Source organism: Dipodomys merriami, unplaced genomic scaffold, assembly GCF_024711535.1.
Source record: "Dipodomys merriami isolate MVZ:Mamm:240054 unplaced genomic scaffold, mDipMer1.0.p SCAF_21, whole genome shotgun sequence".
In the NCBI taxonomy this organism is placed as follows: Eukaryota; Metazoa; Chordata; class Mammalia; order Rodentia; family Heteromyidae; genus Dipodomys; species Dipodomys merriami.
Genome location: NW_027203493.1, coordinates 365,837 through 390,480, shown reverse-complemented (window position 1 = coordinate 390,480; position 24,644 = coordinate 365,837). Strand labels below are relative to the sequence as shown.

General features: G+C 46.9%; 3 protein-coding genes across 6 annotated transcripts in view; 2 read left to right on the top strand and 1 right to left on the bottom strand.

The window, feature by feature from the left end:
• LOC138833797 (tetratricopeptide repeat protein 9C) overlaps positions 1-6,600 on the top strand; it is a 28,871-nt gene extending 22,271 nt beyond the window's left edge. For both annotated transcript variants that reach the window (XM_070032117.1, XM_070032118.1), the window contains 2 exons: positions 3,877-4,059; positions 6,272-6,600. In XM_070032117.1, coding sequence (XP_069888218.1) covers positions 3,877-4,059; positions 6,272-6,366 — 278 coding nt within the window. In that variant the 3' untranslated portion in view covers positions 6,367-6,600. The remainder of the gene's footprint in view (positions 1-3,876; positions 4,060-6,271) is intronic.
• A 5,786-nt stretch (positions 6,601-12,386) lies between these two features.
• LOC138833792 (zinc finger and BTB domain-containing protein 3) lies at positions 12,387-14,771 on the bottom strand. 3 transcript variants are annotated; one of them, XM_070032103.1, is made up of 2 exons: positions 14,738-14,771; positions 12,387-14,304 (listed from the first exon to the last, which is right to left on the bottom strand). In XM_070032103.1, exon 2 carries the CDS (start codon positions 14,251-14,253, stop codon positions 12,682-12,684), a length of 1,572 nt encoding a protein of 523 aa, XP_069888204.1. In that variant the 5' UTR covers positions 14,254-14,304; positions 14,738-14,771; the 3' UTR covers positions 12,387-12,681. The 3 variants fall into 3 exon arrangements, with proteins under 3 accessions (XP_069888204.1, XP_069888205.1, XP_069888203.1); XM_070032104.1 differs by having other exon boundaries at positions 14,742-14,766; XM_070032102.1 differs by lacking the exon at positions 14,738-14,771 and adding an exon at positions 14,598-14,694.
• Positions 14,772-19,952: 5,181 nt separating this feature from the next.
• Positions 19,953-24,210, top strand: LOC138833791 (DNA-directed RNA polymerase II subunit RPB7). Its single transcript, XM_070032101.1, has 8 exons — positions 19,953-20,039; positions 20,402-20,511; positions 21,586-21,745; positions 23,226-23,276; positions 23,386-23,451; positions 23,538-23,609; positions 23,794-23,827; positions 24,016-24,210. The coding sequence occupies exons 1-8, from the start codon at positions 20,028-20,030 to the stop codon at positions 24,027-24,029; spliced, it is 519 nt and encodes a 172-aa protein (XP_069888202.1). The 5' UTR covers positions 19,953-20,027; the 3' UTR covers positions 24,030-24,210.
• Positions 24,211-24,644: the final 434 nt, after the last annotated feature.

Sequence of the window (24,644 nt, the reverse complement as noted above, 5' to 3'; positions counted from 1 at the left end):
AATAAATAAATAAATAAATAAATAAAAAAAATTAAAACCAAGCCAGGCGCTGGTGGCTCACGCCTGTTATCCTAGCTACTCAGGAGGCTGAGATCTGAGGATCGCGGTTCAAAGCCAGCCCGGGCAGGAGAGACCGTGAGACTCCTATCTCCAATAAACCACCAGAAAACCAGAAGTGGCGCTGTAGCTCAAGTGGTAGAGCGCTCGCCTTGAGCTGAAGAGCTGAGGGACAGTGCCAGGCCCAGAGTTCAAGCCCCACGACCAATAAAAAAAAAAATTTTAAACCAGTCAATCTTAACTTCAGTGCTTGAATTCTTTATTTTTTCCCCCTCCTCTAGCCGGTAATTTGATCTCAGGGCTTCACAGATGTTCTACTTACTTGCTCATCCTCAATCCTGAGCTAAGCCCATAGCCCTGCTTTTTTTTTTTTTTTCCCCTCGGTCGTGGGGCTTGAACTCTGGGCCTGGGTGCTGTCCCTCAATCCTCAGCTCAAGGCTAGTACTTTACCACTTGAGCCACAGTACCACTTCTGACTTTCTGAGTGGTTTATTGGAGATAAGAGTCTCACAGACTTTCCCTGCCCACACTGGTTTTGAACCATGATCCTCAGATCTCAGTATCCTGAATAGCTAGGATTACAGGCATGAGCCATCAGCACCCGGCCATAGCCCTGCTTTTTATCTGGTTGTTTTGGAGACAGTCTTGCAGACTTTTCTACCTGAGCTAGCTAAATAGTTAGGATTACAAGCTTGAGCCACCAGCACGTGGCCTCAGAGCTTGAATTTTTTAGTGCAAGACACTGTAATTTATTTATTTATTTATTTATTTATTTTTTGGTCATGGGGCTTGAACTCTGGGCCTGGGCACTGTCCCTCAGCAATTCAGCTCATGGCTACCACTTGAGTCATAGTGCCATTTCCTGTTTTCTGGTGGTTTATGGGAGATAAGAGTCTCATGGACTTTCCAGCCTGGGCTGGCTTTGAACCGAAATTCTTAGATCTCAGCCTCCTGAGTATCTAGGATTACAGGCCTGAGTCACCAGCATCCAGCAATACTGTACATTATTAAAGAATAGAATATGTACTAAGGAACTGACCAAAAAGCAAGGAAAGAAGAAGCTTTACTTGGGAATATGTGTAAGTATCTTGACTCTCCAGGTGGACTTGAAGGCAAGGACTATCGTAACATAGCCCTCTCTAGAATCTCTGGGAGTATTTGATAGATGTTCATAAAGACTTACTAAATTAGCAATTTTCATTTACTGAGTGCTTATTTTCATTTACTGAGTGCTTATAACACAGTGAGCAGTTTATTTACAGTGTTTATTGTCATGAATGTTTTACAAAATGTGTAATGATTATTCTGATTTTTACAGATTTGTCAATCAGAAAATATCACAGCCTAAAACATGTTGATGGCATCTCATCATATTTAGGGGAAAAAAAAATCTAAACTTTAACCCTCTTCTGCAGTACCTAATTAGATCTGGCTTCTCTATACACTAAATGCTGACAAAGCATATTTCCATCTCAGGTTGTGTGAGCTAACAATTACTCTTGAGCTAGAATGCTCTGTTCCTTGAATGACCCTTGTTATTGAGAGCTTGATTAAAAGTCACTTGAGAGTATGTATGCATGTGTATGGTTAGACGCACTATGGCTGACAAACCCAGGTCTCACACATGCTAAGCACTCTACTGTTTGGGTGTGTGTGTGTGTGTGTGTGTGTGTGTGTGTGTGTGTGTGTGTGTGTGTGTGTGTGTGTGTGTGTGTGTGTGTGTGTGTGTGTGTGTGTGTGTGTGTGTGTGTGTGTGTGTGTGTGTGTGTGTGTGTGTGTGTGTGTGTGTGTTCTACTGTTTGGGGGGTGTGTGTGTGTGTGTGGTGTGTGTGTGTGTGTGTGTTTTATAATCAGTTGTGGGTCTGAATTCTGGGCCTGGGCGCTGTCCCTCAGTGGTCTACCACTTGAGCCACAGTTGCTGCTTCTGTTTTTTCTGGTGGTTAATTGGAGATAAGAGTCTCATGGACTGTCCTGCTTGGGCCTCCAAAAGTAACTTTCTTAGAGAAGCCTTCAGTACCAAACAATAGTCTGACTTCATTTACTCTCTCTCCCAACCCAGTTTTATTGTCTTCAGGTAAAACTTTCAAAATTTCATGTTTGTTGTATATTCTCCACTTGGAGACTAGGAAGCAAATCATCAACATGTCTTGCCTTAGCCAGGCACCAGTGGGTCATGCCTAGAATCCTAGCTACTCAGAAGGCCAAGATCCAGAGAATTATGGTTTGAACCCAGCCCAGATAGAAAAGTTACCAAGACTCCTGTCTCCAAAATAACTAGCAAATAGCTGGGCTGGAAGTATGACTCAAGTGGTAGAGCACCAAGTGGAACAAGCAAGCTGAGCAAGTGCAAGACCCTGAGTTCAAGCCCACCTGGAGTGGGGTGGGCATGAAGATCCCTCTTGTTCCTCTCATTCTTTGCTCCTAGTTCAGTGTCTGCACATGCTCAGATCAATGCTTCATTCCTGTGAAATGAATTAATGAAAGGTAGTAAGAGAGGTGGATTAGGGCTGGGAAGGTGGCTCAGTGGTAGAGCGCTTGCCTTGCATGCCTGAGGTCCTGGGTTCGATTCCTCAGCACCACATAAGCAAAAAGAAAAAAGCCGGAAGTGGCGCTGTGGCTCAAGTGGTAGAGCCCTAGCCTTGAGCTGAAGAGCTGAGGGACAGCGCCCAGGCCCAGAGTTCAGGCCCCACGACCGGACCCAAAAAAAAAAAAAAAAAAAGAGAGGTGGGTTAATTGACTGCTGGGGAAATAGCTCAGTATAAACTCTATGAACACTTGGTAGGGGTGTTGGAGAAAGGAGCACATATAAGCCAGGCTTTTGTTCGCATCATCCCTGAACTTGGTTCATCTCAGAACCATAATAGAATATTTGTATGTTTAATTCTAACAGTTGTGAAATAAGGAGCATATTTCCCTGCTCTAAGATAGGAAATAATGAATTGGGATATTGCCTCTGAGCCAGGGTTTTATTTTGAGCCCTTATTAAATCATCCAAGAGGATAGTGATATATTGTCATTGAAAATGACAAGAAAGCCAGGTGATGGTGGCTCACACCTGTAATCATAGCTACTCAGGAGGCTGAGATCTGAGGATCACGGTTCAAAGCCAGCCCAGGCAGGAAAGTCCATGAGACTATTATCTCCAATAAAACCACTAGAAAATTGGAAGTGGGGCTGTACCTCAAGCGGTAGAATGCTGGCCTTTTGCTGAAGAGCTGAGGGATAGCATTCAGGCCCAGAGTTCAAGCCCCACAACCCACCAAAAAAAGAAAAGAAAATGACAAGAAGCTGACATCGGTGGCTCATGCCTGAAAATCTTAGCTACTCAGGAGGCAGAGATCTCAGGAATAAGGTTCCAAGCCAGCCAGCCAGAGCTGGAAAGTCTGTGAGATTCTTATTCCAATAAACCACCAGAAATTCAGATGTAGCGCTGTGGCTCAAGTGGTAGAGCACTAGCCTTGAGCTGAAAAGCTCAAGGACAGCACCCGGGCCCATGACTGACACAACTGGTAAGATGGGAGAGTTTGAAAATAGAGCCTTGGTGTAATGAAGATGACATATATTTTCATTCTGAAGTTAGGATAATACATAGCACTATGTATACAAAAGGCAATTGGTAAATACTGAAGTGGATTTCAAGTATGTATGGCTTTTATTTACTGCTGTGTTTCCAGTACCTAATAGAGGGTATGGCACCCAGGAGACACGTGAGTATTTGTTGAGTAAGTGAACACTGGGGATGCCCTTGAAGTGGTCTGTGGAATCTGTTAGAATAAGCCTCTCCACCTTCTTCATTCAACCTTTAATTTTGTCCACTAGCCTGTCTCCTTCAGATGGAGCCAGTGAACTATGAACGAGTGAGGGAATACAGTCAGAAAGTCCTGGAACGACAGCCTGATAATGCCAAGGCCTTGTATCGAGCTGGAGTAGCCTTTTTCCATCTGCAGGACTATGACCAGGCTCGGCATTACCTCCTGGCTGCTGTGAATAGGCAGCCTAAAGGTGAGAGGGGAATTGAAGTGGTGAGGACAAATATCTGTCCTGCTGTCAACATTATGAAATGATCAAGCTGGGCACTGGTGGCTTATCCCTATAATCCTAACTACTCAGGAGGCTGAGATCTGAGAATTTCAGTTCCAAACTAGCCCCAGCAGGAAAGTGCATGAGACTTTTTTTTTTTTTTTTTTTTTTTTTTGTCCATTGTGGGGCTTGAACTCTGGGCCTGGCCACTGTCCCTCAGCTCTTCAGCTCAACTCGAGCACGCTACCACTTGAACCATAGCACTCCTTCCAGTTTCCTGGTGTTTTATTGGAGATAAGAGTCTTAACAGACTTTCCTGCTAGGGCTGGCTTTAAACTGCAATCCTCAGATCTCAGCCTCCTGAGTAGCTAGGATGACAGGCGTGAGCCACCAGCTCCAGGCTTTCTTGTACCCTTTTTGAAAGGCACATCCCATAATTATTTTTCCATGCCCACCCAACTGGGTGTGACAGGAATTTTAGAAGCATTAGTTTTCAAAGTTCATTTCCTACCCTTTAAAGGTGTGTCTGGAATAGGATGTTACCTGGTTAAACTGGGTAATTGTCATTTGCCTGCTTTCAGGCTGGGGACTGGCATTTACTTTCGCTGTCATTTTGTCTTTTATCTCTTGCTAGCCCCAGGTGCGACCTAGAAAAAGAAGCAGCCTACTGAGAGAATTTGAGATTTGCACTTTGCCTTTAAAGTGTGAAGTGGACAGTAGGCGTATTACTGTGTTAGTTGGTTCAGTATTAAGGATTGTCTCCCCGTTTCCCCCCTGCTGGCTTAGAGCAGTTACTGAAGACTAGAAGCAGAGGGTCCCCAAGCATAGAAGTGCTGTAAAACCTTACTAAGTTAAATGAATGCTAAAGCCACTTTAGCCTAGTAAAATATAAAATATGACTGCTTATCTAAATGAATTTCGGGAAAGGGACACATTGGTTTTTGTTGTTGTTGGTGGTAGTGGTATTTGTTTTTGCTTTCTTGTGTTGTTTTTTTTTGTTGTTTTTTTCTTTTGAGGGAGGAAAGTAGGGACACATAAATAAAGGGAAGAAGGATGAATAAGTGCAATCAGTAAACACTATGTGGAAAATGGACTAGGCAACTTATAGCCAGGGACGGAAGAGGGAAACGGGGGGAGGGGGGTGGAAGGTGTGCGAAGCACAGGAAGAGGTGATAGTGTTCAAAAAGAAATATACTCATAGTCGGGTGCTGGTAGCTCATGCCTATAATCCTAGCTACTCAGGAGGCTGAGATCTGAGGATTGCGGTTCAAAGCCAGCCTGGGCAGGAAAGTCTGTGATACTCTTATCTCCAATTAACCACCAGAAAACTGGAAGTGGCACTGTGGCTCAAGTGGTAGAGTGTTCCCCCTGAGCTGAAGAGCTGAGGGACAGCGGCCAGGCCCAGAGTTCAAGCCCCATGATTGACCAAAAAAAAAGAAAAAAGAAAGAAATATACTCATTACTTGACTTATGAAAACAGTAACCTCTCTGTAAAACACATTAATCCTAGCTATTCAGGAGGCTGAGATATGAGAGGATTTCAGTTTGAAGCTAGCCCAGGCAAGAAGGTCCCTGAGACTCATCTCCATTTAACCACCAGAAAACCAGAAGTGATGCTGTGGCTCACAGTGGTAGAATTCTAGCCTTGAACAAAAGAGCTCAAGGACAATGCCTAGATCCCAGTTCAAGCCCACAACCAACCAAAAAAAAAAAAAAAAGATGCCACCAATATGGATAAAATCTTTTTTTTTTTTTTTTTTTTTTTGCCCATCCTGGGGCATGGACTCAGGGCCTGGGCACTGTCCCTAAGCTTCTTTCGCACAAGGCTAACACTCTACCACTTGAGCCATAATGCCACTTCCAGCTTTTTCTGTTTATGTGATCCTGAGGAATCAAACCCAATACTTCATGCATGCTAGGCAAGCACTCTACCACTGAGCCACATCCCCTGCCCAGAGATAGCATCTTTAGGTACTGTAATCACCGTTTCCTAAAAATCCCTTTCATTATAAAGTTAGCAATCAGCCATGCTGTGTACAGTGACTTTAAAAAATTCAGAGTGATATTAAGTAATGGAATTTATTGTTGTGATATATTCAGATTCTGGAAAGATAAATGAGAGTGTGTTAATGACCCTCCCCTGCCTAACATATGATTATGGTTTGTCTAATTGCCTTCTCCATCATCTCCTAAGATACCAATGTCCGGCGGTACCTCCAGCTGACACAGACAGAACTCAACAGCTACCATACAAAAGAGAAACAACTGTACCTTGGCATGTTCGGTTAATAAAGAAAAGGGATGCTCCAGCACATCAACTGCGGTGGACCATTAAAGACCCATTAAGGAGAAACATGAGCCTCAGCAAGAGAAATGAATCCTGTATCTCTGTTCCAGCTGAATTTCTATTTTGTTTCCTGTTCTGCACAGTTCTTTGCTACTTAGACCATTTGTGTGTGTGTGTGTGTGTGTCCATCTATATATTTGCTATTTGCTACCTTCCAATAAAATTTTACTGTTGGGGATGTTTGCTTTGAAATATAGACCAGAAAACATTCATCAGCCATGGGTGAAAATATTTCTGGCCATGAAATTTAATGAGATGTTTTAGGTGTATTTCTATACAGGGCAGAAGAGTAGCAGAGGATAAAGTAAAGGGAGGCAAAGCCTCCAGTGATTTTTGTTTTTCCTCAAATGCCCAAACTCAAACTGGAAAACTGATCTTTTTGTCAAGCTAAATAATTGTAAGTAGAGCTCGAGTATATGTAAATGAAAGGCTTACAGTGAATCATTTTTGTTTCCTTATTCTTCTTACTAATTCATACACATTGAAATTTCTTTCTTCCGGGCTGGGAAGGTGGCTCAGTGGTAGAGCGCTTGCCTTGCATGCATGAGGCCCTGGGTTCGATTCTTCAGCACCACATAAGCAAAAAGGAAAAAGCCGAAGTGACACTGTGGCTCAAGTGGTAGAGCGCGCTGGCCTTGAGCTGAAGAGCTGACAGCGCCCAGGCCCAGAGTTCAGGCCCCACGACTGGACCCAAAAAAGAAAAAAAAAAAAAAAGTCACCTTCCCAGCCTCTTGTTACTATTTTCTGATTTATTTGTAATTTCTAGTCTTTGCTATTGCTTGTACTCAGGTCATTAACACGTATTTTTTCATTAAAATAATAACTTTCTAGAGTCAAGCATTCAAGCATTTATCCAATAACCCTTCAAGCCTCATGCCAAAAAAAAAAAAAAAAAGAAGAAATCCCTGGTTTTCATAAAGTTGTAAATCTGTTGTATAAGCATTTCTCTAAAAAATATAAGACATGGGCTGGGAAGGTGGCTCAGTGATAGAGCGCTTGCCTTGCATGCATGAGGCCCTGGGTTCGATTCCTCAGCACCACATAAGCAAAAAGAAAAAAACCAGAAGTGGCGCTGTGGCTCAAGTGGTAGAGCACTAGCCTTGAGCTGAAGAGCTGAGGGACAGCACCCAGGCCCAGAGTTCAGGCCCCACAACCAGACCCCCCCCCCAAAAAAAGACATTATCTACCATGTCTTCTAGAAATTATACTATAAAATAGTAGGGCAAAAAACACAAATCTCTCTTGACCTGTCACCCTATATTTTGTAAGAGTTTTTAAGTCCTGACAAGAGTAGAGAATAAAGAAAGCCCATTATTTTATTGCTGAGTGCCTTTGGAGCAGCTGATGGCCTGTGGGGAAGCTGTGTTGTGCATGCATGCAGGATGCAGGTCTGGCTTAGTAGAAGGCTCTGTCCACCAGAAGCTCCTTTGTCGTTCTGTTTACTTGTGGATTACATGTATGCCATGTATACTAAATAGTAGCTGAAAACATGTAGCATGGCCAGTACCTTCATAAATGTTATTAGCATCATATAACTGTAAAGTAAATAGGTTTTTTGAATGAAAAAGCACTCTGGTTTATTGATAAGACCTCATGGACTAGACTCCTCTGTGCCTGTCAACACATTAAGTAATATAACCATCAGCTTTCATCAGAAAACTTTTCTGGCAAGGCACTAGTGGTTCATGCCTGTAACCCCAGCTACTCAGGAGGCTGAGTTCTGAGGATTGTGATTTGAAGCCAGCCCAGAGTCCTTAAGACTCATCTCCAATTACTACCAAAGAGCTGTAAGTGGAGCTATGGCTCAAGTGCTAGACCTAGGCCCAGAGTTCAAGCCCCAGGACTGGCAGCACACACAAATTTTTACTCCTAAGCTTCATGGTTTATAAAACTTAGGCTTGAGGCTGGGAAGGTGGCTCAGTTGTAGAGTGCTTGCCTTGCATGCATGAGGTCCTGGGTTCCATTCCTCAGTACCACATAAGCAGAAAAAGCCAGAAGTGGCCCTATGGCTCAAGTGGTAGAGCGTTAGCCTTGAGGTGAAGAGCTGAGGGACAGCGCCCAGGCCCAGAGTTCAGGCCCCACAACCGACAAAATAAAGCTGGGCGCCGGTGGCTCACGTCTGTAATCCTAGCTACTCAGGAGGCTGAGATCTGAGGATCGAGGTTCAAAGCCAGCCCGGGCAGGAAAGTCCGTGAGACTAATCTCCAATAAACCACCAGAAAACCAGAAGTGGCTCTGTAGCTCAAGTGGTAGAGTGCTCGCCTTGAGCTGGAATGCTGAGGTACAGCACTCAGCCCCGGAATTCAGGCCCCACGACTGACCAAAAAATAAATAAAACAGGCTGGGCTGGGAAGGTGGCTCAGTGGTAGAGCGCTTGCCTTGCATGCCTGAGGCCCTGGGTTCGATTCCTCAGCACCACATAAGCAAAAAGGAAAAAGCCGGAAGTGGCGCTGTGGCTCAAGTGGTAGAGTGCTAGCCTTGAGCTAAAGAGCTGAGGGATAGCACTCAGGCCCAGAATTCAAGCCCCACGACTGACCAAAAAATAAAAATAAAAAATAAAACAGGCTTACTGACAAAATTTTGCCATGGTGCATCCTGTCAAGTCAAAAAACTCTATTTCCTTAGTAATTTTCCATCCATTTCCCTCCCCCCGCCCCACACCCTTGATAAGAGTCTCCCCTTGGCCTTGTTGGAGTCAGTTAGGTCCAACTCTGTCCCCACTGTGAAACCCAGTTGCTATGACTCTCCATTGAGTAGCCTGCCTTACCATGGCAGTAATCCTAGCTATTTGGGAGGCTGAGATCTGAGGATCGAAGTTTGAAGCTGGCCTGGGCAGAAAAGTTCCTGTGAGATTCTTTTTTTTTTTTTTTTTTTTTTTTTTTTGGGGGGGGGGTCTGAACTCTGGGCCTGGGCGCTGTCCCTCAGCTCTTCAGCTCAAGGCTAGTGCTCTACCACTTGAGCCACAGCGCCACTTCTGGCTTTTTCTTTTTGCTTATGTGGTGCTGAGGAATCAAACCCAGGGCCTCATGCATGCAAGGCAAGCGCTCTACCACTGAGCCACCTTCCCAGCCCCTCCTGTGAGATTCTTATCTCCAATTAGTCACTCAAAACCTGGGAGTGGCTCTGTGGCTCAAGTGGTAGAGCTCTCACCTTGAGCTGAAGAGCTGAGGGACATGCCCATGCCCAAAGTTCAAGTCCCATTACCGACCCCTTTCACCCCCAAAAAATGCAGTTTAGAAATTTTACTTAACTTTTTTTTTTTTTTTAGCATTACTAAGAAATCACACAGTGGTCAGGCTTACATTTGAGAATCCCAGCTTCTGATGGAGATGTCAATCAATTGTCTCATGCTGGTGTCAACAGTCTAACAACCCTCTGTCCTGAAGGGGCCAGCCAGAAGCTCTCCATCCTTGGGTTTGGAAGTTACCATCTTTAATCATTTCCACACAGGGTTTGGTGATTTTGAATAAAGCCAGGGACTGGTGGCTCACACCTGCAATCAGCTACAAAAGAAGCTGAGGTCTGAGGATCATAGTTTGAAGCCAGCCCAGGCAGGAAACTCTGGGAGAGTCTTACCTCCAATTACCCATTAAAATAACCTAAACTGGAGTTGTAGCTTAAGTGGTAGAATGTTAGCCTTGAACAAAAAGGCTAAGGGAGCCGGTGCCAGTAGCTCACACATGTAATCCTAGCTAATCAGGAGGCTGAGATTTGAGGATCATAATTCAAAGCCAGCCTGGACACGAAAGTGTGAAACTCCTTTTTTTTTTTTTTTGGGTCCGGTCGTGGGGCCTGAATTCTGGGCCTAGGTGCTGTCCCTCAGCTCTTCAGCTCAAGGCTAGTGCTCTACTACTTGAGCCACAGCGCCACTTCTGGCTTTTTTTACTTTTTGCTTATGTGGTGCTGAGGAATCGAACCCAGGGCCTCATGCATGCAAGGCAAGCGCTCTACCACTGAGCCCCCTTCCCAGCCCTGTGGTAGTGGGTTTGAACTTGGCCTCTTGCTTCCTAGGAAGATATTCTACCACTTGAGCCATGGCCCCAAGCTTGCAAGCTTTTCCTATAATACCTTAATGAAGGAACTTTTCTTTTGTCAAATCTTCACCTCTAAGCTCTGTCTCCTTCCTGTATCAAAAACTAGCTTTGTAAGAAGCGTTTACAGTGCCGAATGTGATGTCCATACCCGAAAAGGGAGGAAAGGAATTTGGGAAGTTTATTTGTATTTTCACTGCATTCAAGTCCTGAGTGCAAATAAAGATGTGCTTTGGAGCAAGCCTGCTGTTCCATTCTACAGCTAGAGCAGGTTCTTTCATATTCCTTTTTTTTGCCAGTCCTGGGGCTTGAACTCACTGTCCCTGAGTTTTGCAGCTAACACTCTACCACTTGCACCACAGCACCACTTCTGGCTTTTTCTGTGTATGTGGTACTGAGGAATCAAACCCAGGGCTTCATGCATGCTAGGCAAGCACTCTACCACTAAGTCACATTCTCAGTGCCTTCTTTCTCATTCTTTTTTTTTTTTTTTTTTTGGGGGGGGGTCCGGTTGCAGGGCCTGAACTCTGGGCCTGGGCGCTGTCCCTCAGCTCTTCAGCTCAAGGCTAGGGCTCTACCACTTGAGCCACAGCGCCACTTCTGGCTTTTTTCTTTATGCTTATGTGGTGCTGAGGAATGGAACCCAGGGCCTCAGGCATGCAAGGCCAGCGCTCTACCACTGAGCCACCTTCCCAGCCCTTCTTTCACATTCTTTTCTTTTTCTTTCACATTCTTAGGGCTAGTTTTCCCCATCCCACATCAACACCCCAAATTCTCATTTCTTTGCCATTCCATTGCAAACAGCCATGTGTATGACCTTACATAATTTAACTTCTCTAGGTTACCATCATCACACTGTTTTATTTCTCTGGTACTGGGCATCAAACCCAGGGCATAATTCATGCTATAGGCACTTGGCCACTGAATTATGTTACCAGTCCCGCACTTCTGATGCAAAGTGTGGGACAAGATCCTCTCATAGGCTTTTCTGCTGTAGCTTTCCCAAGCAACCATTATTCCAATGCCTCCACAGACTCTCAACCTCCCCCACACAAGACTAGTACCACAAGACTGTTTCCGGTCTGTCCCTATCTCGTCTTCAGAGACCACAATCCATATTTTCAACACACAGGCAAAAATTTCAAATCATCAGTACACTATGTGTCACTGAAACAATCAAGGAAACGTCCTAGGTAAAAGGGAACAAAACCACACTCAAATGACAAGAAAAGAACTTTCAATTGTTAACTGCCATGAATGTTTTAGACCATTCTATAGCACACATGGCATCTATAGTCATAAGCTAGGTTCAAATACTGGCTAGCCCCTTAGCCAGTTTTGAGCAAGTTAACGTTTTAAGTTTCAAGTTTCCTTGCCCATGCAAAAACAGGTATGGTGGGATAATATCCCAAAAGGTTGTTGAGGATTAAATTAGTAAGCCAGGCTATGGCGGCTCACACATGATTCTAGCTACTCAGAAGGCTGAGATCTGAGAATGGTGATTCAAAACCAGCCAAGGCAGGAAATTCCTTGAGACTCTTATCTCCACCAGAATACTAACTGGAAGTGATACTGTGGCTCAAAGTGGTAAAGTGTTACCCTTGCGCCAAAGAGCTCAGAGACAGTGCCAGGGCCCGAGTTCAAGTCCCAGGAAGACCAAAACAAAAACAAACAAAAAGCAGAGGTTATACAAAGTGCCCAAAACATTAGAACCCAGAATGCGAACGTTCAGCTGTAAAAATCAGCCAAGATTGTTTTAAGATTCCTTAATTTGCATACCTTTCCTAAGTAAAGTTTACACTGCCATCTCCCCTTTTTCCTTATCAGACTCACTTACCTAACCCAAATACAGGAGTCAGATAAAAGAACCTGAGTAAAGGGATGAAGACTTTCTTTCAGTTTTGTGGAACAAACCAGACAACACCAGTTCAAAGAGATAATTTCCCATTGCTAGCTTTATGTTCTAGAATTTGAAGTGAGAAGTAATTACACCTCAGGAAAAAAAAAAAAAATCCCAGTACCCTTAGAGAGGGCCAGCTGATCTACTCTGCCCCATAAAGTCCTATGTATCTGGCTGGGCCAAGAAAAGTGTAGGAACCTTTAGCTTGAGCCGACCCTCAGTTCTGTCACCCAGCGGAAGGAAGTGATGAGATGCCTCTGGCCTTCTGTGTTACCATCTAAGGGAGGTAAGATTCAGGCCTGGCATTAGTTCGTGTCCCCCAGTTATTAATTTTTGGGGCCAAGTACAAAATCTTTGGGTGGTCCACCACCACCAGTACCCTGTCTGTCTGCTGTGGGTGAGCCAGAGAGGGGCTGCATCCCTAGCACAGAGCCAGCCTCTGGATCAGGTTTGCTGCGTTTGGCTAGATCCTCATTGTGAGCCTTGCGGATGTGGCGGTAGAGGTCCCCTGATTGTGTGTAGCTGCGCAGGCAGTAGCGGCACTCGTAGGGTCGTTCACGTGTGTGAACAGTAGCATGTCGCCGTAGCGTATAAGAGCATGAGAAGGTCTTTCCACATGTCTTGCAGGTGGGAACATCATCAGTAAAAACCCCAAAGGTTCCTGGGGCTGCTTCATACTCAGAAGGTGGGTAAAGTGGCTCATGCAAGGCTGGAGGTGCAGGAAGGGGTGAGGTCACCAGTCCTCGATGATACTGCCCTGGACCTGGCAGCAGGTGGTAGGACAGATGAGGGTCTGGAGGCAGGAAGTGGTCAGTTGGCCCCACCTCATCTAGTCCTGCTGCCCCTGCCTCCTCAAAAGTCTCTGGTTGGGAGGGCTGTCCCCCATACATTCCGCCTCCCGGTGGGAACAGTCCCTCAGGACCCTGAGACTGCTCCTCTGACACATCAGTCTCCTCATCGGAGATCACAATAGCTTCTACCTTCACCTGGACGAGTTCAGCTTCAGCTGGGGCTGGAGCCTGGGATGGAACTGGGGCTGAGACTGAGGCTGGAGCTGAAACTGGGGCTGATGCTGGGGGGTAGAAGCCTTGTAATGGTCCTCCAGTATCCCTTGCTTCCACCACCCTCAAACTCTCAGAACCAACATCCAATGGAGTTAGAGGCTCCACTGAAACTGCAGGGAGGCCAGAAGAGAAGTAGTTTGCAGAAATGGTCTCTGTAGAGCTGCTAGGGCTGGCCAGAGAAACAGAGACATCAGTCACCGGCGGAGGAGGTGCTCGAAGATGTGGTGAGTCAACCTCCATGCTAGGCTGTGTAGTGTCAGCCCCACCAGGCATTGGTGGCTCATCTGTAGGACGGACAACAGGCAAGGGAGCAGGACTTTTCCATTCCTCTTTGCCCCAATGGCCTGAGGGCTCAGCAGATGCCAGTGAATGCTGGGAGCCACGGGAAGTGCTAGACAAAAACTCCAAACTTAGGGGCTGTGAGTTGGTTTCCTCCTCCTTCTTAGTACTATCTGCCTCTGCCAAGGCCCGAGCTTGCAGGCGCTGCTTACACACTTTGACGATGTCATTCATGTGTAAGTAGCTGGCAGCTGCCAGCACATCCTCCAGAGGGGTGTCCCCCCTCAGGGCCAGCTGGCCAGCATACATAAAGTCTAGAAGTAGCCCAAAGGCTGGAGCTGTAACAATCTCGTTGTGAATACACACTAGATCCCTCTTGTCTAGTTCCCGCTCCTTGTAGAAAAGCTGGAAGAATGGGCTACAGGAGGCCAGCACAGCCCGATGGGCCAAGAACTGGGTGCTACCCACCATCACGGTGCAGTCACAAAGAAAACCCTGAGACCGCTGCTCCCGGAGGCTCTGCAACAGCTGCTGACTGTGTTCTGGAAACTCCATAGCACCCCAAGAAGGGAAGGGCGCCCAAGAGATGTCCCCACCAGTGGCTCCCTGGGAAGAGAGGACAGGAAGTTAAGGGCAGGTAACTCCTCCAGCAACCCTAACATTAGCCTTGAACTATGGCTAGCCACCCCAGGCCCCACCCCGCCCCCCAAGACGCCTGCTTTAGTTACTACCCCTTTTTTGCTTAGGTCACACCCAAAAGGTATCCTATTAGCCCCGCCCCTCGACTTAACCTTACCAGAAGGCCCCGCCCCGTCCCATCAATGCCCCGCCCCCGGAAGTCCCGCCCCTGACCAGTCTCTGCTTCCTTGATGCCCACCCTGTATCTTCTAGAGGTTTACCAACTAGGACTCTCGCTCCCAAGCTTTCCCGGACGATGCCACCACGCCCCACTCCGAGAACTCCCTGAGCCTCCCCCTCTCGCATTCCAGGGACTAAAGACTCCCAGTACGGGAAGTAGCAGAGAAAGCTGATCCCTCACCCACCACCGAGCGGCCACAGGCGAGCTCCGCCCCTTCCCACCTTCTCAGTCTTAATTGGCTCAAATTTTCCTTCTCTAGTCATAGATTGGTTTGTGGTCCAGTGTCCCGCCCCACTATTACTGGCATTTCCAAATGGTTATGAGCAGCCGTCGCTCAGTCAGCGCGGCATTGGATTGGCTGTCACTCCCGTCCTAAACATTTCCCCTTCTTCCCGCCTTCTTTGCGTCAGAGCCCTCAGGATTGGCTGAATTTCGCTTCTACCTGAGGCTGTAGGCAAGAGAGGCTGGGAATTTGCGACTGCGCACTGCTGTACAGGAGTGACCCTCGGGTCTCCTGTCCTCAATCCCCACCCCTCTAACCCCCAACCACCCCGCTGCAGGTGACTGGAAGGAGAAGCAATAGTGTGGGCCCCTCGAATCCAGAGTCCTACACCAGGCTCTCCCAAAACTATGGGCAGTGCTGGGCGCCAGTAGCAATCCTAGCTACGCAGGAGCCTGAGATCTGAGGGTCTCCATTCGAAGCCAGCCCGAGCAGAAAAGTGCCCCGGTGAGACTTCCTATTAACCGTTCAAGAACTGAAATGCAGCTGTGGCTCAGTGATAGAGCACTAGCCTTAAAAGGAGCTCAAGGACAGTGTTCAGACCCTGAATTCAAGCCCCACGACGGACCAAAAAAAATAAACAAAAACCCAAACAACAACAAACCACGACCACATTTTTAGAGAGGAAAAACGAGTCTATTACCAGCCACCTGAAAGAAGTTCAGATCCCTGGGGAGGAGAGATTGGGGAAGAGGGAGGGGGTTCTACCAGCTAGTTACACCCCAAATAGGCATTATTTAGATATCTACTTTTGACCAGGTGGTCAATTCCTTTCTAGTTGTGCACAAATCATGTTACTACTCCTGCATTGTTATTATAAGGAATGCCAAATGGACTTCCAGCTATCAATCCAGATGGCCCCTCAAAGTCTGTCCCCAACCCACATTACAGCAACAGTCCCACCAGGCCACATTTTCACAACTGGGTGGGGGCCACATTCTCACAACTAGATGCTGGAAAGTGTCTTCACCTGGAGAATAACTTTTCTACTTCATTCTCCCTTCTATACATAACTCAATTCACTGAGATATAAACACCACTATTGCTGTTGACAAGTGGCTCACATATAAAAGCATGGGCTACACATGAGGAGGAGGAATAGAATCAAATAATTTCACTGAATGGGTTCCAATTAAAAAGACTTTCATACCAATTTGATGCCTGACTTATTGTTATAAAACCAACTTGCTTCCCCAAGTGCTGTGCACAGTCCTTCTTGTACCTAGCACAAGGCCATGCCAGATTTGAAGGGAAACTCCAGCCAGGGGAGTTGAGCAGAGTGTAGAGGTCTGTGCTGGTCATCTCCAATCCCCACAGGCTCAGGTCAATGGTGCCGTCACAATGGCAGCAGTCCCCATAATAGAAGGGCAGCAGTTCCAAGCTTGGGTGATCCCTATGCCCACAAGGCCAGTATAATCAAATTCTTTTGGGGCACCATGAGGTGGAGACCTTCTTCCCCTCCATATACTAGGATCTGTGGCAGTATAACTACTAAATCTCAGAGAGGCCTTTTAGGAAAGACACATCAATACATGATTTTAGGCCATTAGTACATGCAAAACAGATTTTCTCAAGAGCAATATTTCCTGGGTGTCCTCCAGGGTAAGAACTGGCCCTGTGGAATTTCCAGATTTCCCATACCCTAAGGAGAATGGCATCAGGAGCCTAGCCCCATGTAATAAGGGGGTCTGGACTGAAGACAAAGTCAGTAGTTATGTGCTACATCTGGCATAGATTGAATGACCACCCCAAAAGTGACCTGTAGTAAACCGGCTGGTTTTATATTAGGGCCCTGGGAGCTCAGGGAATGGTTGGAAGGGGTGGTAAGCAAAACCGATCTTGAAAGTCAGCCAAGGGCTCCAAAGAAGATAGAAACCGAGTATGTTGATTAAAATGACTTGTAGCCAGGAACTGGTGGCTCACCTCTGTAATCCTAGCTACTCAGGAGTCTGAGATCTGAGGATTCAGGTTTGAAGCCAGCCAAGGCCAAAAAGTCCCTGTGAGACTTTTATTGTCAATTGAGCACTAAAATAAATAAATTAGTAATGGGGCTGAGAATGTGACTCTGAAGTGGAGTGTTTGCCTAGCATTCATGAAGCCCTGGGTTCAATTCTTCAGTACTGAATAGACAGAAAAAGCCCAGTGGTAGAGTGCTAGCCTTGAGCAAAAGAAGCTCAAAGAGCTGGGCACCGGTGGCTTATACCTGTAATCCTAGCTATTCAGGAAGCTGAGATCTCAAGATCACAGTTCAAAGCCAGCCTGGGAAGGAACAACCCCTAATACTCCTTTCAGGGCTGGCTCAGTGGTAGAGTGTTTGTTTGCCTTGCATGCATGAGGCCCTGGGTTTGATTCCTCAGCACCACAGAAGCAGAAAATGCTGGAAGTGGTGCTGGGGCTCAAGTGGTAGAGTGCTCCCCTTAAGCTGAAGAGCTCAGGGTTCAAGCCCCACAAAAGAAGGAGGAGGAGGGGGAGGAGGAAGAGGAGGAGGAGGAGGAGGAGGAAGATGAGGAAGATGAGGAAGCAACAGCTCACAAACCTCAGGACTGGTGAAAACAAAACAAAACAAAATACCAAAAAAAAAAAAAAAAAAAACCAGTAGGTGGCTCAAAAAGGTAGAGAGCTCGTCTTGAACAAAAGAGCTCAAGGATAGGGCCCAGGCTCTGAGTTTAAGCTAAAAAGTAACAGGTATCTTTTTTTTTTTTTTTTTTGTGAGCAGTATTTATGAAAAGCACCCTTCCAAGTGTGACCTTCTCTAGTAACTTGAGACTAGGGAGTACTCAGAAAGGGACAGACTGCCATTATAGTAAGTTTACAGTTAATCTATAAAAGATAGACTTCAGTGGACAACTAATCTTTAAGTGATAGGAGCAGAAAGGAACAAGGAGAACTTTCTGAGAACTGGGTCTTGATGGGTAAGGGGGGTGGAGTGAGGGGGACTTATGTGCGGGGAAACAAGAGACAACCTACAAGTGGGTGTAAAATCTCTAATGAGCCAGGCGCTGGTGCCTGTAATCCTGGCTACTCAGGAGGCTGAGATCTGAGGATCATGGTTCAAGCCAGCCCAGGCAAGAAGATCCTTGAGACCCTTATCTCCAATTAACCACCAGAAAATTGGAAGTGGCCCTGTGGCTCAAGTGGTAGAGCACTAGCCTTGAGCTGAAGAGCTGAGGGACAGCGCCTAGGCCCAGAGTTCAAGACCCTTGACCAACACAAAACAAAACAAAACAAAAAACTCTAATGAGAAATCTAAATCCATGGGCTGGGAAGGTGGCTCAGTGGTAGAGTGCTTGCCTTGCATGCATGAGGCCCTGGGCTCGATTCCTCAGAACCACATAAACAGGAAAAGCCAGAAGTAGTGCTGTGGCTCAAGTAGCAGAGCGCTAGCCTTGAGCTGAAGAGCTAAGGGACAGTGCCGAGGCCCAGAGTTCAGGCCCATGACCTACAAAAAGTGTATAAAGTCTGCACAGGGACACCTCCCTCCCTTTTGGCTCTTACCTAGGTAACTGGCAGACCTGGAAGCAGTCACCTTCCCCTCCTACTAAGTCACATCCTGAGCCACCTCTGGTCACATGCCTTCCAGGGTCCCAGACCCTGAGGTCACACCCAGATCCAGTGTGGTCACACCTTTCCCCAACCAGGCCACACCTCTTCCTGTCCCTGGCCCAGAGGTGGGTCACCCCTCTTCCCCCCCCCCTTTCCTTTTCAGCCATGCTTCTTCACCATTCATGAGGGGGAAGGGGAGCAGCAGTTTGGTAAATTAATTTCTTTTCCTGCCTGAATAGCGCGTGGTGTTCTCTTCATCGGCTACCTAATGAAACCTACTTATTTAATATACCTTACAAAAAGAAAAAAAAAATCTAAATCCATGCTACTAAATAGAGCTTCGGTAGCAGACCTTTGTACAGAACCTGTTTGGGCTATGGTCTTTGTGCTTGTTTCCAAAAGTTATGTTCTGTGGACCTAAATGCCTCAATGTCATCTCCAGGAATACCATCTTCCCTGACCATGAATGCATTCACCAATCCAGAAGCTTCTGAACCTATCATTTATTGGTGTTTATGGAGGTCCCATTGCACAGAGAGGTTTGATGACTGGCGATGAAATTAATATACATATATAGCCAGTCTTGGGGCTTGAACTCGGCCTGAGGGCTGTCACTAAGCTTCTTTTTGCTCAAGGCCAGCATTCAACCACTTGAACCACAATGCCACTTCAAGCTTTTTCTGCTTATGTGGTGCTGAGGAATTGAACCTAGGGCTTCATGCATGGTAGGCAAGCATTCTATCACTAAGCCAAGTTGCCAATCCCTGAGGATCATAGTTTGAAGCCAGCCTGAACAGAAAAGTCCATGGGGGGTGGGTGGGACTGGGAATGTAGCTTAGTGGTAGAGTTCTTGCCTAGCATACATGATGCCCTGGGTTCTATTCCTCAGTATCACCTAAACAGGAAATAAAGCCAGAAGTGGCGCTGTGTCTCAAGTGGTAGAGCCTTGAGTAAAAACAGCTCAGGGACAGTGCCCAGGCACTGAGTTCAGCCCCAGGAGTGGAAAAGAAAGAAAAGTCCATGGGATTCCATCTCTAAAATAACCAGCAAAAAGTCAGTCTGTTTGGCTCATGTCTGAAATTCTAGCTACTCAGGAGGCTGAGATCTGGGGATTGCAGTTCAAAGCAAGTCTGGGCAGAAAGGTCACGTTGAGACTCTTTATCTCCAATAAAGAGTCCAATAAGGGTGCTAGCCTTGAGCATGAACGGCTCAGAGTCAGCGCCCAGGCAGAGTTCAAGCCCCACAATCAACAACAAAAAAAAGCCCATCAGGACCTGACTTATGGAACTGTAACCCCTCGGTACATCATCTTTATCATAACAACTTAAAAAAATTAAAAAGCGCGAGTCTTTAAGCGCGGCTCCAGTGGCAGACCACATGAGGACCTGAGCTACAGGCTCCGCACTAGTAAAAAGGAAAGTGAGTCATCCATCTACGCAGATGGGTAGCTGGACTTCCGGTAGGTGGGGTTGGAGGGCGGAACTTCATAAGTGCCCGCCTCCCCAAGCCGGTCTAGGATGGCGAAGTCCAATCAGATTTGCGGAGGGGCCCCGGAAGTGGGGTTGGCACGGCTGCGTGTGCTTCCGGCCGAGGCCGAGAGGCTGCTGCATCCACTGCGCGCTCCGTAGTCCAGCCTCCGCCGGGAGGATGTTTTACCACGTGAGCCGGGCGCGGTGTGGGAGGGCGGGGGCTGCGAAGCGGTTCGTCCAAGCGAGTGACACTTTTCTGCCGATCATGGGGCTTGAACTTAGGACCTGGCAACCGTCCCTGAGGGTTTCTTGGCTCAAGGCTGGCACTCTACCGCTTGAGCCACAGCTGCACTTCCGGCCCTTTGGTGGTTGATTGGAGATAGGAGTCTCAGGGACTTGCCTACCCAGCCTGGCTTTGAACCTCAGTCCTCATATTTCAGCCTCCTGAGTAGCTGTGATCACAGGAGTGGGTTACGGGCGCCAAGGCGAGGGCCGCTTCTTTACCGGATCCTTGGCCGGGCCTCACCTGGCCTCCATCCCTGTTCTCTGCAGATCTCCCTGGAGCACGAGATCCTGCTGCATCCGCGGTACTTCGGCCCTAACTTGCTCAACACGGTGAAGCAAAAGCTGTTCACCGAGGTGGAGGGGACGTGCACCGGGAAGTGAGTGTTCCTCCCCTCCTGTCACGGAGATGCACACATCGTTCCCTCTCTCCCTCCTCCGGCGTCCCAGCCAGCTAGTTTCTTCCCACTTTGGGATGCTATGCCTTGGTGCCCTCTGCAAAGTTGATAACAAGACGTTCTTCCCTCTGCTGATAATGGCACTTCATTTATTCCACAATCATTGTGTTGTTGTGAGACAGGGTCTTGCTATGTAGCCCAGGCTGTTTATCAAACGTTCAGATCCTGTCTGGTGCTGGTGGCTTATGCCTGTAATCAATCACTATTGGAAGCCAACCCTGGGAAGAAAGTCTAAAAGTCTTCTAAAAGTCTGAACTAGCAAAGAGCCAGAAGTGGAGCTGTGGCTCAAGTGGTAAAGTGATAGCCTTGCGTGAAAAAGCTCAGGGACAGGGGCTGGGAAGGTGGCTCAGTGGTAGAGTGCTTGCCTAGTATTATTGAGGTCCTGGGTTCGATTCCTCAGCACCACATAAGAAGAAAAAGCCAGAAGTGGTGCTGTGGCTCAAGCGGTAGAGTGCTTGCTTTGAGCTGAAGAGCTGAGGGACAGCGCCCAGGCCCAGAGTTCGGGCCCCATGGCTGACAAAAAAAAGCTCAGGGACAGCACCAGGCCTTGAATTTAATCCTTATTACTGACGTACGCACGCATGCACGCACGCACGTCAGCCCTCTAGCACTTGGAGACTCCTTAGTTGCTCAATGTTGCTTGCTTTAGTTTTGCTGGGCCTGAACCCCAGGGTCTTGTACATGCTGGGAAGAACTCTCTGAGCTACGATCCCCATCCCTTTGTCTAATCATTGTTCCTATGTCTGTGCTCTGTGATTTTGTTTTGTTTATCTTCTATAGTCAAGGGTCTTTACAGAACACATATGAGCTTTGAATGACCTAAGTATTTCAGCCTCTAGCCTCAGAATAACACCAGACCAGGTGTTTCTTTTTTCTCTTTTTTGCCAGTCCTGGGGCTTGAACTCAGCCTGGGCTCTGTCCCTGAGCTTTTTTTTTTTTTTTTTTGCTCAAGGCTAGTGCTCCTCAACCTCCAGTGCCTTTTCCTCTTCCTCACAGATACGGCTTTGTAATTGCTGTCACCACCATCGACAATATTGGTGCTGGTGTGATCCAACCTGGGCGAGGTTTTGTCCTTTATCCAGTTAAGTACAAAGCCATTGTTTTCCGGCCCTTTAAAGGTGAAGTTGTGGATGCTGTGGTCACTCAGGTGAACAAGGTAAGCTTACTCATAGGGGGACTATGGATTGGTCCCTCAGAAGAGCTATTTACTGACTCCATACCTTCAATCAAGTCACAGTGGCTGATCCTTTTTTTTTTTTTTTTTTTTTCTTTTTTTCAGTTGTGGGGCTTGAACTCTGGGTCTGGGTGGTGTCCCTGAGCTCTTCAGCTGAAGGCTTGTGCTCTACCACTTTGAGCCACTTTGCCACTTCGGTTTTCTGGTGGTTAATTGGAGATAAGAGTCTCAGGGAGGGAGGATGGCTCAGTGATAGAGTGATTGCATGAGGTCCTGGGTTTGATTCCTCAGCACCACATAAGCAGAAAAAACCAGAAGTGGCGCTGTGGCTCAAGTGGTAGAGTGCTCACCTTGAGCTGAAGAGTTTAAGGACAGCGCCCAGGCCCAGAGTTCAGGCCCCACGACCAACAACAACAACAACAAAAAAGAGTCTCAGGGACTGTTTTTTCCTAGCTGGCTTTGAACCTTGATCCTCAGAATCTTAGACTCCTGTGTAGCTAGGATTACAGCGCATATCTTGATCCTTTTTTTTTTAAGTAGAAGCTCAAGCTTAGGAAGTATTTTTTTGTTGGTCCTGGGACTTGAACACTGGCACCCAACTAGGTGTTTTTTGTTGTTTTTTTTTAATAGTTGGTCATGGTGCTTAAACTAGAGCCTAAGCTATGTGCTGGTAGCTCACACCTGTAATGCTAGTTACTCAGGAGGCTGAGATCTGAGGCTGAGATCAACGCCAGCCCGGGCAAGAAAGTCCGTGAGACTCTTATCTGCAATAAACTACTAGAAAACCGGAAGTGGTGCTGTGGTTCAAGCGGTAGAGCTCTAGCCTTGAGTTGAGGAGCTGAGGGATAGTGCCCAGGCCCAGAGTTCAAGACCCTTGACCGACAAAAAACAACAACAAAAAACTCAGGGCCTTAATGCTGTCCCTAAGCTTTTCTGCTGAAGGCTAGCACTCTAGCCCTTTGAGCCACAGCACCATTTCCAGTTTTCTGGTAGTTAACTAGAGATGAGTCTCAAGGACATTCCCAATGGGACCATGATGCTCAGATCTTAGCCTCCTGAGTAGCCATAATTAGGTGATAAGCCTAAGCTTTTTACAACTACACTATGTTTGTTTAACTTAAAATGAAAGGTTTTTAAAAAAGAGAAAGGCTCACATTTGTAATCCTAGATACTTGGCAGGAGCAGTTTATGATTTGAAGCCAGGCCAGGCAGGAAATTCCTTGAGACACTTATCTTCAGCTAACCACCAAAAAGCTGGAAGTGGAGCTGTTGCCTCAAGTGATGGAGCAAGAGCTTGAGGCCCTCAGTTGAAGCCCTGATATACACACACACACACACACACACACACACACACACGCACACACACACACACACACACGCACACACATGCACGCACGCACGCCAAAAGGCAGGGGGTGGTGGAGAGAGAAGCAAAAGGATGAATACTCATTTTTCCTCCTAGGTTGGACTTTTCACTGAAATTGGGCCCATGTCTTGCTTTATCTCCCGTCATGTAAGTTTGGGTGCACTGAGTGGGGCCGAGGACTGGAGACATTCGCTTCTGACCATTTCATGTAGCAAAATGTAGTAAAATGCTGATTCCACCTCATGTTTCCTTTCAGTCCATCCCATCAGAGATGGAGTTTGATCCGAACTCCAACCCACCTTGTTACAAGACAACGGATGAGGTGAGTAGGCAGAAAGCATTCTGGAAGAGGAAGGAAGAAAAGCACTGGCCTGCAGATGTCTGAGAACACTGTTCTCTTCTCCTTAGGACATTGTGATTCAGCAAGATGATGAGATTCGCTTGAAAATTGTAGGAACCCGTGTGGACAAGAATGACATTGTGAGTTTCTTGCCTGCCTCCCTGCCTGAACCAGGCAGAGCTGAGAACTGTTGATTTCTCACCACTCACAGTTCCTGGGGGTTCTTTTAAGAGGGAAAAGGGCTGGGAGGGCCCGGGGCTGGTGGAGTGGTGGTGCTTCTGTGCTTTCTTTGGCCTTACTTCATTTTTACTTTCCCTCCTCCAGTTTGCTATTGGCTCCCTGATGGATGATTATTTGGGTAAGTACCTCCCTCATCATGGGTGCCAAGGCTGGGCCTGGAAAGAGCGAGGATGGAGGACTTAATGTCCCAGTCAGTTCTCACTCTGTCTGCTTAGAAGTTCAGGGCATGTGGCTTTGGGGAGGAAAGTATCCATGGGCCACACCTGAGTGCTGGGTTTAGCTGATGTGCTTTCCCTGTTTTTCCAGGGCTTGTGAGCTGAGCATGGACTGCTATGACTTTTTTGGTCCTGACTGGGGAAGTGTGACCTGCATACTTGCTCCTTGGTCCAGAGGCTGATTCTGGCTGTTTGCAGGAAAACAAAGAAAGTTCCTTGACTCCAGGAGACATCTGGCACTTGCCGCTCACTATGTGTTCTAATTATTAAAGGTCCTTGTTTCTGAAGGAAATGTTACATTTTCTCTCTCTTTTTGGGGGGCATCTAGAAATAACAACTCTAAAAAATGTCCATAGGAGCTGGTACAAGCCTGTAGCTACTCAGGCTAAGATCCAGAGGATCATAGTTTAAACAAATCAGTCAGATTCTCGCTTCAGAATGAAGAATGAACATCAGCACAGTGGCTTATACCTGTAATCTAGCTACACAGGAGGTAGAGATTGAGGATCAAGATTCCAAGCCACCTAGGGTAGGAAATCCTATAAGACTCTTATTCTAGTTAACTACCAAAAAGTCAGATGTGGAGCTGTGGCTCTTGTGTTGGAGCACTAGCCTTGAATAACCTCCCCCCCCAAACAAACCAACCCTTCAGGGACAGTACCTAGGCCCTGAGTTCAAGAACCAAGACCAGGATTATCTCCCCCCCTCCTCCCACCTCTC